Source organism: Nematolebias whitei, chromosome 14 (assembly GCF_014905685.2).
Source record: "Nematolebias whitei isolate Nwh7 chromosome 14, NemWhi1, whole genome shotgun sequence".
Taxonomy (NCBI): Eukaryota; Metazoa; Chordata; class Actinopteri; order Cyprinodontiformes; family Rivulidae; genus Nematolebias; species Nematolebias whitei.
The window spans coordinates 12,981,379-12,994,357 of NC_056511.1; the positions used below are offsets into that span (position 1 = coordinate 12,981,379).

General features: G+C 36.7%; 1 protein-coding gene across 1 annotated transcript in view; it reads left to right on the forward strand.

Annotated features, from left to right (window-relative positions):
- The first annotated feature begins 1,822 nt into the window (after positions 1 to 1,822).
- gabra6b (gamma-aminobutyric acid type A receptor subunit alpha6b) overlaps positions 1,823 to 12,979 on the forward strand; it is a 32,626-nt gene continuing 21,469 nt past the window's right edge. Inside the window, exons 1-8 of the mRNA XM_037688264.1 lie at positions 1,823 to 2,019; positions 2,208 to 2,326; positions 2,652 to 2,719; positions 3,545 to 3,765; positions 5,770 to 5,852; positions 6,253 to 6,396; positions 7,928 to 8,080; positions 8,613 to 8,680. Coding sequence (XP_037544192.1) covers positions 1,961 to 2,019; positions 2,208 to 2,326; positions 2,652 to 2,719; positions 3,545 to 3,765; positions 5,770 to 5,852; positions 6,253 to 6,396; positions 7,928 to 8,080; positions 8,613 to 8,680 — 915 coding nt within the window. The 5' untranslated portion in view covers positions 1,823 to 1,960. The remainder of the gene's footprint in view (positions 2,020 to 2,207; positions 2,327 to 2,651; positions 2,720 to 3,544; positions 3,766 to 5,769; positions 5,853 to 6,252; positions 6,397 to 7,927; positions 8,081 to 8,612; positions 8,681 to 12,979) is intronic.

The following is a 12,979-nucleotide window of genomic DNA, read 5'->3' on the forward strand; positions in this document are numbered from 1 at the left end:
AGTACTCCTACTCTTATATTTGGTCATTATTTAGGTGTTCATCTTTATATATATATATATATATATATATATATATGTATATGTCCTTTTGTTATAAACACAAATGCTGACGTGGCAGCCAACATTTACACAAATATTAGTAGGCTTGGAAAAACGAAAAGGCAGAAGGAGGACCTAAATGTCACAATGCTTACTGCTAGAAAGATGTGTACCAACAAACTGACCAAATATAAGAGTAGGAGTACTGACAACAGCTGAGGCTAACTGGGAACAAGTAACAGAAGTGGGTGTGGCAGACCAGAGGAACAGAGCTGACTGAAGAAGAGAGAATGACAGGTGGCACAGATAAAACTCAAAGGGTGTTAACTCAAGCAAGTAAACACAGTAACCACCAAAACACAAATATACCTACTAATAAAACACAAAGGGCTAAACCAAACTATCAAAACAGCAATCTGCCAAACTAAAGAGATTCTAGCATCTGGTTGGATCACAAAACGAAAGCCACCTCTGACAATCACCAAATACAATAAAGCAATGGCTAATCTTCTTTGAAAGGATTATCTCTGGGTGATCTGAAAGGGATCCATTGTTGTTTGCATTTGATTTAAATCAAATTTAGAGATTATTACATAACCTGTTTTTAAGTCTAAAGAGGCAGAGTCGAGGCATTCTGTTGCGCAATCGACCTTCACGTTTTTATGCTGTCAGAATTATTATTTTTTTCCTCCATTATATGAATTATTGATAATATGGCTATGATACCACTTGTAATGAAAAAGTAATGCTATGCTGAATGAACGTACTCTTGTTCACTGAAGATGTAGAACTACAAACACTATCCAGCCATGCTCAGAGAACATTGGAGCGGTTTTATTTTCTCTCGCTTTCTTGTCCAAGTGTATCTTTTTCTTACCCTCTAGGTTGAACTTATATTTACAGAGATAAAGCTATTAACCTTTCCCCACACTTGCAATGGTTGTGGAACAATTAGTACTCCTACACAGTACCTGCAGAGCTTCTTATGTGTTAATCAACTTTTATATAAAAGTTATTTTTACTCTGGATAGAAATAATAAAGATGCTGCGTCCTTTTTTTGTGCTCAGCCTGCAAGTTTTATGTTTCTCAATTGCCCCTCTGTGCCACGAGGTAAAAATAAGACAGAACGAGGAGCTTGTCTCTAAAGAGCATTTAGTGATTGAGATTCATTTCTTTAAATGTGTTATTGTTTTGTGTTGTTGTCTCAGTTTGACAGTGTAGTATGTCCCCTTATTCTCGCTCTATGGAGTTAGACAGCGCACTAAATGTACCCACCACCCACTCCACTCAACCACCCTACCACTGTATGAATCATGCTTTAGTACTAGTAGCAATTTTCCATGTCATGTTTTTGTTTTACCAAGCCCATTGTTGTCAGTCTCATACAAAGACACATGCATTTTATATTAAAAAAAAAAATGGTTATGGGAGCACAAATAATGCTGGATGCAAAGGGTTTCTGGATGTTCTGTCCATTATGGTTGTTGTGTTGGTGAAAGCTCTCCACTTCTCTTCTCCCTCCTCTCTTCACGTTTCTTCCCACTGCTCCTCTCTTTTCATCCTCTCTAATCCAAACAACACAGTCACCGCGATTAAACGCATCAAGCAGAAGCACTTACTAAACATCCAAGTCGCTCCTAAAACACGTGTTTCTCTTGTTAAAAAAAAAAAAGGAAAGAAAGAAAAAGCTTTGTTCAGCTAATGTTAAAAGTAACCCTCCCTCCCCATCTTCCTCTGTCCTCTCTCTTCACTCTCTTGAAAACTCTTTAGGCTTTTCCAGCTGAGCGACTCCGGCTGAGGCGGGCGCAAACGCACTAGAGGGAAAGTCAAGTCGTGCTGGACTGGCGCGATATCCTCGCGCGGTTTACAACTACAGAAAGAGCCGAACCGTAATTAATCATGCTTCTAAAATAATGCCAAATGCCGACCGGGTATCTGCGAAGCATGGCTTTCCTTTTAACTTACCTACTGGTGTTTTGGTGAGTACATGGCAACTCTTTTCTCTGCATGTTTTCGGACTTTTACGCACGGCGAAAACGCAGCCTGGAAGAATGCGCATCAGGATTAAAATAAAAATTAATAAATAAAATAATTTAAAAAAAAAAGATAAAATATCGACGGTATTTCTGATACAGTTTTCCATCTGGGTCTGTTCATGTGGTTACAGTGCGGACAGTGTTTGGGGAGATCAGCACAGTGAGACCAGTATCTATTTGGATAACATCACGCGTATATTGGATAGATTACTGGATGGCTATGACAACAGGCTGCGACCTGGATTTGGAGGTAAAAATCATCGACTGCTGCTTGTAATTTATTTAAAACGGCCTCATATTTTCTGTAGCATTCCTGCTTTCAAGCTATTCAAGAAATAAAGTTTTGCTCTGTTAAATGTGTGTGCCTTATAATATTGTCTCTTCAATTGATTTTTTTTTTCCCTTTACAACATTACACAATATCAGCCAGTCATGCTTTATAACTAAATGCTGGGCTGTGTTCTCCAAATATATTGTATTTAAACTTTTTAATCTGTGTACTTTGAGTCAGATCAGGATCAAATGTCTGATCCAAAGTTTCCATTTTTCAAATGATTATTATACTTCTGCTGTAGGTCCTGTCACCGAAGTTAAAACAGACATCTTTGTCACCAGCTTTGGGCCTGTGTCCGATGTTGAGATGGTATGTAAGCCATGCTGACTGTTTTATGACTTGCTAAAGATCTTTGTGTTCACAAAATGTACAGTTTTTCATAGTAAACACACATAGTCTTTACTCATCGCTCTCCAGGCTTTCATTATTCCTGCATTTAGGCAGGATGTCATTAGTACAGCTTAAGATTTTAATCTGTTTGACAATCCCTCCACCGCAGAGGGAGCGAGTGATGTGGATGATGTGGGATGGGATAGGCTGCTCCTGCTATGGGATAGGTTGATTGATGTATATCTTTTGTGCTCTACTCTGTGTAGGCTTAAGATATTTGAAAAAAAAAAAAAACAACTCTAAAGTCTATAATACTTGTGGCTGATGTGTTGTGAAGAATGTAAGCAGCTCTTAAGGTCATTGCATTCATGCAACATCAGAATCCATCTACTCTGAACTTTATTTTGACTTTATGGATGGTGCTAACTGCATTGATTTGAGGCATAGTCTGTCAAACAGCAGATCACGTTTCAACTTCTAACATTAAAAATGTAACATGTGTTTGTGTTATTTATAAATAGCCAGTCTTGTCAGTTTTACTTGCACTTGAATGAACTGTACAACAGCCAGGAAAGAACAAGAGAAAAAAAAAAATCATAGTGTGAGAAAACAACTTAGACTGCCAGTTCTATATCAAGCTGGTTCCATCAAAACCAAACCTCACAAACCCATCTGTCGTTCTCTCTGGGGTTCCAGATAATAATGACACAAAATAGTACACACATGAGAAGCATCAGCTGTAGGCTTGGTGATACTAGCTACTAGTAAGTATATTATTAACATGCACTCTTAACTCTTCTCCAGGAATACACCATGGATGTGTTTTTTCGTCAGACGTGGATTGACGAACGGCTAAAATTCGAGGGTCCAATTGAGATCCTGCGGCTGAACAACCTGATGGTCAGCAAAATATGGACGCCCGACACCTTTTTCCGAAATGGCAAGAGGTCGATATCTCACAACATGACCACTCCCAACAAGCTGTTCCGCATCATGCAAAACGGAACTATCCTCTACACCATGAGGTAAGCGTGTGCCAAATAGAGCACAGACCTGCAACGCAAGTGGAACAACTATAGGCGTCCAAAAATATGCACAAGCATAAACAAAACCGAAGAGCACAATGCCAAGCACATAAAATACAATTTAAAAATGAGTTTGTGCCATCTGATTCTGAAAACGGGCCTTGAAAGCTAATCAAACAAACAGAACTCCAGCCTTGTTCCAAAAGCAAATGAAGCACAAAAAAGAACCAAGAAAATAAAGAGAAGAAAAGAAAAGCAAAGACAGATGCCACAAAACTAGTTTTGTGCATTTTATCTTGCTTTTAAAAGTAAAAGTTAAAATCGAGTTCTTTAAATGTCTCAATAAATAATATGCAATATAAAATGCAAAGCCACATCCCCATGTCCATATATTGTGTCATGATCTTAATGCTTGCAGCTCAATATTAGGAGGAAAAGTTACAAAATAAACACGTTTGATGATCTTTGCTGATGAAAACTATACCCATTTACTGCCATCCTGCGAATCAATTTCACTTACATAACTTAATGTAACTCAGTCTTACTAATAATTTCTGTGGGAACTAAATGTACCTGATTAATAATATCGTAGGAGTCCACAGAATTTACTTTGCGTGTCAGATGAGCAGAACACAACAACCAATTTGCACTAAACGTTCATTAAAACAAACAACTTACAGTAATTGTTCGATTTTTAAATCACCTTACATAACCTTCATCTCTGTGCATGAGCATTTTACACAAAGTTGTGACCTACTTATTTCAGCAGTGTGTGCTCTCTTCTTTTTTTTTTTTTTAAACCTAAGTAATTAAGGTTATTGGATGTAGCTACATCAACAGGAAAACTGTACAACAGGTCTATGGTTACTTTCATCAAAGTGTTAGGTGTCTGCTTATAAATAAGATCAATGTCTATGCATTATCTATTGGAAAACTGTATACAGTAGAAAAAGGGTTGAAAGCTCAATTATCCTGGTAGATAAATCACAAAAATGGGTTTAATAATGTCATCTGGACAGTTACTTTTTGGGAAAGATGTTTTGTCTTTCATCCAAAACACTTTATCAGTCTGAGGCCTGCCAACCCAGATCCGTCTTATAAATAGCACCTCCTTGATGCGTTTCAAGACAGTCCTCTGTGGAATTCCCAGAAACTGGCTTTACCAAAATAAAATAAAAAATAAATAATAATATATACATACAGAGTAGTCATGTGTTATGATTCATTTTATTCCATCCATCCATCCATCCATCCATCCATCCATCCATCCATCCATCCATCCATCCATCCATCCATCCATTATCTTTACCCGCTCCTTCCTTTTTTGGTCACGGGGGTCACTGGTGCCCATATCCAGCCATGACTGTGCAAGAGGCTGGGGACATCCAGGACAGGTTGCAAGTCCAAATTTTATTCTAGAGAACAAAAATAAAATTAGGAAATAAATAAATAAAATAAATCCAACATTGAAAGGCAGACCTGAGGGGCTGAGTGAATATTAGTGGACTTAGAAAGAATCTATGGTATGTACAGTGTGAGCTTTTCTTTCTCGTTCTTTTTGCTTTCAGCAACCGTGCACCAAAAAGTGATGGGGTTTGGGAAACAATATTAACTGAATAATCTCTGAAAATGATAAATAAGGCTAAAAATCCTGTGCTAATATATGTGGGAAAACAATATTTCAAGTTCTTTTGACTTAGCACTCATTATATATGGCCTGGTGCTTTCAGAAATTGAAAATGTACCTTTATGAGTGGGTATTTCCTATACATCTTCATTCCAAGCACCCAAACTGCAGTGTTGTGTTTTTACTTATTTATTACATTATAAATGATTCTCTGTCACATCTGTACATATTGAAGAGTTCAACCATCCACATTTATCCTCACATAAACATGTTTTATGTTATGTTTTAATTAGTACCATACTGAATAAATTTAGTTTAAAGCAGCTCCCATCAAATATAAATCAAACACTCATTTCAACTCTTCTTTATTCTGACAGATTAACTATAAATGCAGAGTGTCCCATGCGTCTGATGAACTTCCCGATGGATGGACATGCCTGCCCGCTCAAGTTTGGAAGTTGTGAGTGATTGTTTTTGTTAAGGCTCGATGGTTTGACAGATGGTGTCACTCTCAAATGATCTCTCTGTCATGGAATAACTGACCATCTGACAAGATGTCTTCAAAAATTTCAGTATGAAACATCCCAATCTGTAAATTAAGAAGCTCAAAACAAATGGGATTGTCACCGTGTTGGGTTATTTATGGATTTATTTATGGGTTTATTTAAAAGTTTCCTTTTCATTAGGAATAGGAACATAGTGATATAAAGTTTTAAATCCCAGATACTAAAAACAGAAAGGCTGAAATGATATATACATTTACATCAACTTTGCTGATATTTGTTTATTGGTTTGTATATTGTTTATGTATTTCTGAACGTCTAGAATTTTAACAAAGCTATCACACATCTTATTTTTAGATGCTTACCCCATTAGTGAGATTGTTTACACTTGGAAGAAAGGACCTCTATCTTCTGTTGAAGTGCCACAAGAATCGTCAAGTTTGTTGCAGTATGATCTAATTGGACAGACAGTTTCAAGTGAGAGGCTGAAGTCCAATACAGGTGAGAAGAAATTACTTTGAAACACGTTCAGAGGTGTGTTGTATCTAGTTGAGTCTCATTTGCATGTGGTAATGAAATCAGAACTTTTACTTTCACTGTGCAATAAGACACAAAGTGTTTTGTAATATAAAATAAACCTTTGCATTAAGTTAAAGGCTTAAAATATAACTGATTAAAAATATACAATATTACAACATCTATTAAACAACATATATTAATACAGCTGTTAAACTGTCAATGATGGTGTACCACAAGGCTCAGTCTTAGGTCCCACCCTCTTCTCAATCTACATAGATAATGTAGGTCAGATCATTCCAGATGCATCTCCACATTTCTATGCAGATGAGTTGTTTATTGTCAAACTAGAACAGTTGCTAAGGTTTTCCAGCTTTTAGTCTGCTTTTGACATCATCCAGTCAAATTTGTTCCATCACAAACTGGTGCTAAATGACAATAAAACCAAAGGGATATTGTTTTCAAACAGGAAGTCCGTACCAGCAACTCTTTCTTCTATCTTATATATGAATGTTTTTCCTATTGAGTTTGTAGATCCTTACAAATATTTGGGTATCTTGGTCGAAACACCTCTCTCTTTTAAGCCTCACGTCGAAAGTTTGGTAAAGAAATTCAAAGTAAAATTGGGTTTCTTTTTCAGAAATAGATCTTGTCTAACTCTGAATGCTAGGAAACACCTTGTAACTACTATTTTCCTTCCGTCCATTGACTATGGTGACATTATTTACATGAAAGCTCCTGCAAGCACCTTGCAGATGTTGGACACTGTCTATACAGTGCGCTAAGATTCATAACTTGCTTTAACTATCGTACCCATCACTGCACTTGTATTCACTGGATTAACTGGTCATTGTTAACTTCACCCATGCCCTCACACAGGTACATTTTCATCTTTAAATCACTTCTTGGTTTGCTGCCTTCATATATCTCCAACATGTCACATTGTCAGTGCAGCTACAGCGTGCACTCCCAAGACATCATTACCTGCAGTGTCACATCAGTGTGGACGGAATTTGGCAAAATGGCCTTCTCTTACTCTGCTCCTGTAACCTGGAACACCTTGCAAAAAGATCTGAAACGCTCAACCTTGACCTCCCTCAGGCATTTTAAACTACTGTTAAGTTCAATGCAAAAAAAAAAAAATCAATGCAGACATGTTCTTGTTTTAAGTATTTTACACCGTTTTATAATGTAGCATGTTTTTTAAATTTTGTTTTATATCACATATTTTATATACTTTTCATTTTTTATGCTTTCATATGAAAGTTTATTGTTGTCTGTACCTCATTTGTGTTTTTTGTTTAAAACAGTTCTCTCTTGTAATTGAGTCCTCGTGACTCAGTGAGACTAACCTGTATAAATAAAGGTTGAATGAATGAATACCAGTATCAACATTTGCACATGTATAATATTTTAATGGGAAAGATGGACTAACACAGTCCTTAACTGCATTTGGTCTTAGGTTTTTTTTTTTTTTTTTTTAATCTAACAAATGTTTTGGGGTTTACTCTTGCAGGTGAATATGTCATCATGACGGTTCACTTTCACCTTCAGAGAAAAATGGGTTTCTTCTTGATTCAGACCTACATTCCCTGCATTATGACTGTCATCCTGGCACAAGTGTCGTTCTGGATTAATAAGGAATCAGTTCCAGCTCGGACTGTGTTTGGTAAGTTGCTTTAAAATCAATTTTACTCATACCATACCTTAAATAAGTCATAAAATGACTTTCACCTTTAAGATGAAAGTAAAACAGGACGTGTTTGGAACACATTTGAAAAATTGGAAGACACAGAACACATTAATTTCCATTTGGAACAGAACCATTTCAAAATCTCAAGACCAGTTTTAGATTTTTGGCAAAAATTGCAAACAAATGGTGTTGCAAACAATTAAAACTCATCCTTAGTTTTTGCCTCCATGTTTTTGCATGGTATTTGTAAGTTTACATGTCTCTGACTAACTGAAGTTATCTCACTTTGGTACATACTGTATGTTACTTTTAAATTGAAGTAGTGCTTCCTGAGCTTCTCACATTTTGACCGGTTCCATAAATTTTACTCTGTAAAAACAAACATTTATCAAACTCAAGTGATCTAACTCATGGGATAAAATAAATACATCAATAAATAAATAAATGGAGTATGCACAGACAAGTTTAAAGATGTTTCTGCTCTTTTTTGTTGATAAACCCATGTAAGATTTATCCATATCTTTGTTGACGCTTACAGAAATTAGCTGTGCTGTTGTGAGCATCCGTGCACACCTGGTTATGTATATGCACCATTAGCCCACTATATCTAGCTGGCAAAGAGGAATCTATGTTTCTGTGTTAAAATTTTTAATGTGCTTAATGAGGATTGAAAACTATCACAGCATGCAACTCCTGTTCACTGTGTGCATGGAAAAGTATAACAGCTGAGCAAAAGTTATTATTGCTCAAAATCTTTGTAAACATTGAAAAATATATTTTTTTAGAGGAGACTGTGTGTACAACTGAGTACACAATCTGGCAGAGCAATGATAATGTGGAAATGGCAAATACTGCAGCTAACTCAGCAGAATAGTTGGCATTGTGTTGGTTTTATTGTCCAGTGTGTTGTATAGTCTAACACTGAATCAAAATCAAACTTCACTGTTCACACTTGATACAAACACATTCAATTCAGTTTATTTATATAGTGCCAAGTCACAACAAAAGTCATCTCAGGGCACTGAACAGAACCATTCCTATGTAAAAAAAAAGTAAGTTAACATTATTTATCTGAGGAGCAGACTGCTTTGAATTTAACTCCATCGCAGAACTCTCATCTAGATGAGCAAGCATGAAGGTGACAGTGGAAAGGAAAAACTCCCTCATGAGGAAGAAACCTTTAGCAGAACCAGGCTCAGGACAAACGGCCATCTGCTTCGACCGGCTGGGTTTGAGAGGAACAGGAAGGAGGAACAGATACACAATGGCAGATCAAGAATCATGTTAAGATATAAATAATATCAAATACAAATTATTACATTTTAACAATTCATTTAAGGAAATGTGGTCAATTTGTCCTCCAGTAGTTTAAGCCTATAGCAGCATAACAAACCAACCCTAACTATAGGATTTATCAAAAAGGAAAATCTTAAGCCCAGTCTTAAAACTTGACAATGTGTCAGCCTCACGGACAGAAACAGGAAGTTGGTTCCACAAGAGAGGAGCCTGAGAACTGAAAGATCTTCCTCCCATTCTGTTTTTTGAAAACTCTAGGAACTGCAAGTAAGCCTGTAGTCTGAGTGTGATGTGTTTGGAAAATATGGAACAATAAGAACTTGAATATGAGATGGAGCTAGGTTGTTGAGAACTTTGTAGGTTAGAAGTAACATTTTGAATTTTATTCTGGACTTGACAGGGAGCTGATGGTGAGAAGCTAAAACTGGAGAGATATGATCTCTCCTACTAACTCCAATTAGTGGGAGTTTCTTTTCACTAATATGACTTCCTTCACCCCTCACTAAAACCAACATTCCTCTCTATCAAGAATGTGAACATCTTAATTTTTGAAAGAGTGACTGCTGGCCTGGATATGAGTGCAACCCACATAGTCCTGTCCTGATGATGTTGCTCATCAGGTGATGATGTTGGATGGATTCATATGATGTTGCTCATAAAACAACATCACCAGGATAGGGCTTTGCAGTCCAAACTCATCTCCAGGCCAGCGGTTACTTGTTCAGGCATGAAGATATTTGCATCCTTGATAGAGAGGAACATTGGTTTGAGAGAGGAGTAAAGGATGCTATCCTTGTGAAGAGAAACCATCCATCATTAAACAGGAGCAGAAGCCTCCGTGTTCAACTGCCCCCCTCTTAAAATCCTGTTATTGCTAGTATCATTCAGCCTTCGGTGAATAGTAAGCATCCATATGGGTGCTAACAATCTATCATTAGGCTGATGGTCCTCCTTGATCATGTGAACAGCTAATTCTGGATGTCAATAACAAACTGCTTGATCCACTATGAGAAGGTGCTATTTATAAGAGTGAGTTTATTGCAGCTCCTCAGACTGACAAAGTATTTTGGCTAAAAGGGCAAAATGTTTCAACAAGTTTATTTTTTTTATTTTTTATTTTTATTTTTATTCTGATTCCATCCAGAAGACCTGACTTAACTTTGATATATATATTTTTAACCTGGATTAATGAGCATGCGTCAGTATTCATCCCTTAGTTAATTGCACTTTGATTTGAATTTGATGAAATCCTTCATTAAATACGACCCTCAAAACAAAACTGATATTAAATGCAGTGTTTTTTTTTTTTGTTTTGTTTTTTACAGTTTCAACATTCTTTTATTTATTTATTTTTAATTGGTTATGATAGCTCTGAGAGGAAGATGTTTACTTGGCCCTCCTCCGAGCACTTGTAGGTTCCGCTTTCTCACATTACATTACGCTACAGTTGCCACCAATCTCTAGCCTTAGGAGCAGAGAGGGGGAGTCACATTAAACAAAGACAGGGATACAGCAAGAGAGATAACAGGGACAAAGAAAGACAAATATTAAAAGCAATGTGTGAAAGTACATGGGCGATGCTATAATTTCCGAACACTATTCCACTTCTGTTAAAATTCAACAAGCTGCAGCTGAGTAGAGGAAAACTGCTCTTGTAGCTCGTGGCTCTGTTCTTTTCCTCTGAAATGAGCCAGCGCTCCATGAATCTTGCACTCTTCTGTAGAGAATAGATGACAGTCATTAGCATTAGCATAGAAGTTGAGGCCTCTTGTTCAAGGCACATCTGTGGCAACTCATCAGCTTTACGCATCTTGCTTTTTTTTTTTTTTCTCTGTAATTTATGTAATCTCTAAATTGGTTCAAATTCAACCAGAATGTGTATTTTAAGAGAAAGCCAAGCAGACGTTCAAAAATTCTATATTGATCTTATATTTTAGGGCTGCTCAATACGTCAAACATCACCTCCCATCATTCAACCTTTATTTATACAGGTTAATCCCATTGAGCCTCGTGGACTCATTTACAAAAGAGAGCTGATTTTTTTAACAGAGTCATGACAACAGTGAACAACAATGACAACAATGGACAATCATAAAAGGTGCGTGCAATTTTTATAACAAGTTAAAATAAAATGGCAATCAAAAGGAAAGGTAGCGAACAAACAGATAGATTGTAAGGCAGTGTAGAAAACTAAAAACAGGAACATGTCTGCATTGGTTTCTGCCAGGAAAAAGCATCCCAGAATAAATGTGTGCAATGTTAATATCACAAAGGATTGCATGGACTGAATAAAGCTACGTACACAGTTGTTATATAATAAGTGCTGCAGTTGGCCAATCAAACACAGACTAAACCTGTTTTGGAAGATAGTGGCAAAACACTAAAACACACAAAATGTGTTGTGAGATGTACATTAAAAAAAGGTTAACAACAACCAATAATGCTTTTGTTATATTGCAACCAAATAGCTAATCTAATTATTGTTACCTAAATTTAAACCAAGGGCCCAGCTTCACGTTAAACTGTATTTTTTTTATTCCCTCCTTTCTCCAGTATTGTGTTTTCTGCTTGTGTGTTTCTAAATTTCTGTGAGAGAGCAGATTTTGTGCATGTGAAGTGGCCAAAAAGCCATTATCTCAGCTACTTCCAGTAATATGTTGATGGTGTTTGGACGACAGAAGAGAATAAAAGAGAATAGACAGTGCATTAAGTTATAGTGTGCTGTGTGCTGGTTGTCAACAATCTCTCCAAGAGCTGAGAGTCCCTTGAGCACAAGTTTTACAGACTTAATTGAGTGTGGCCTAATTTGTACCTTACTTTTTTCCCCTGTAAATGCACATAGATGCCCCAAGCATTTTATTCCTGTCCTCTCTTTAGATTCTTCCCCTTCACTATGTTTTGCCATTCTCTTGCTTCTTTCTCCAACCCTGACAAGTGTTCTTCCCTTTTCCCTCTTCTGTATTTTTTTTATTTATTTTGCAGTTATTCACTTGCTTCTTTGATTGAGGCAGTCACTTTTTGTTGACTGTTCAAGGAGGCTGTGTTTGAAAGTTGTTAGCTTTTGCTATTGAAGTGCAGTGAAAATGCTTTCCAACATTATTGGATGCATTAAGACCCCCTTAAGTCCCAACTCTGCTAATGAATTGTGCTCAGCTAAAGCGTACATTTGTTAAAAGCCCGGGTAGCAATGTTCAGTGGTCCCTTTTTCCCTTCTTGCTTTAGTTTGCCGGAAGTGAATTAGATATGTACTTTGTTAATAGGCCTTTCAGACTTGTTTATTGTTAGCATCTCTGTCTTAAAACCAGTATGGGTTCATCCTGAGTAAACAAAAAAAAAAAAAAATCCATTTCAAATGAATAATTGCAAACGTATAGTTCACATTTGTGCATTTATTTATCCTGGGTAGGAAGACTTGTGACATCACCCATGTCTCTAAAATATGTTTGTTTGCATCATTGAGTATGCTAGATTGTCATCTTAATCTAGAAAATGTACAATGATCACTTAAATAACAGCCGTCCATCCATCCATCCATCCATACATACATACATACATACATCCATACATACATCCATACAT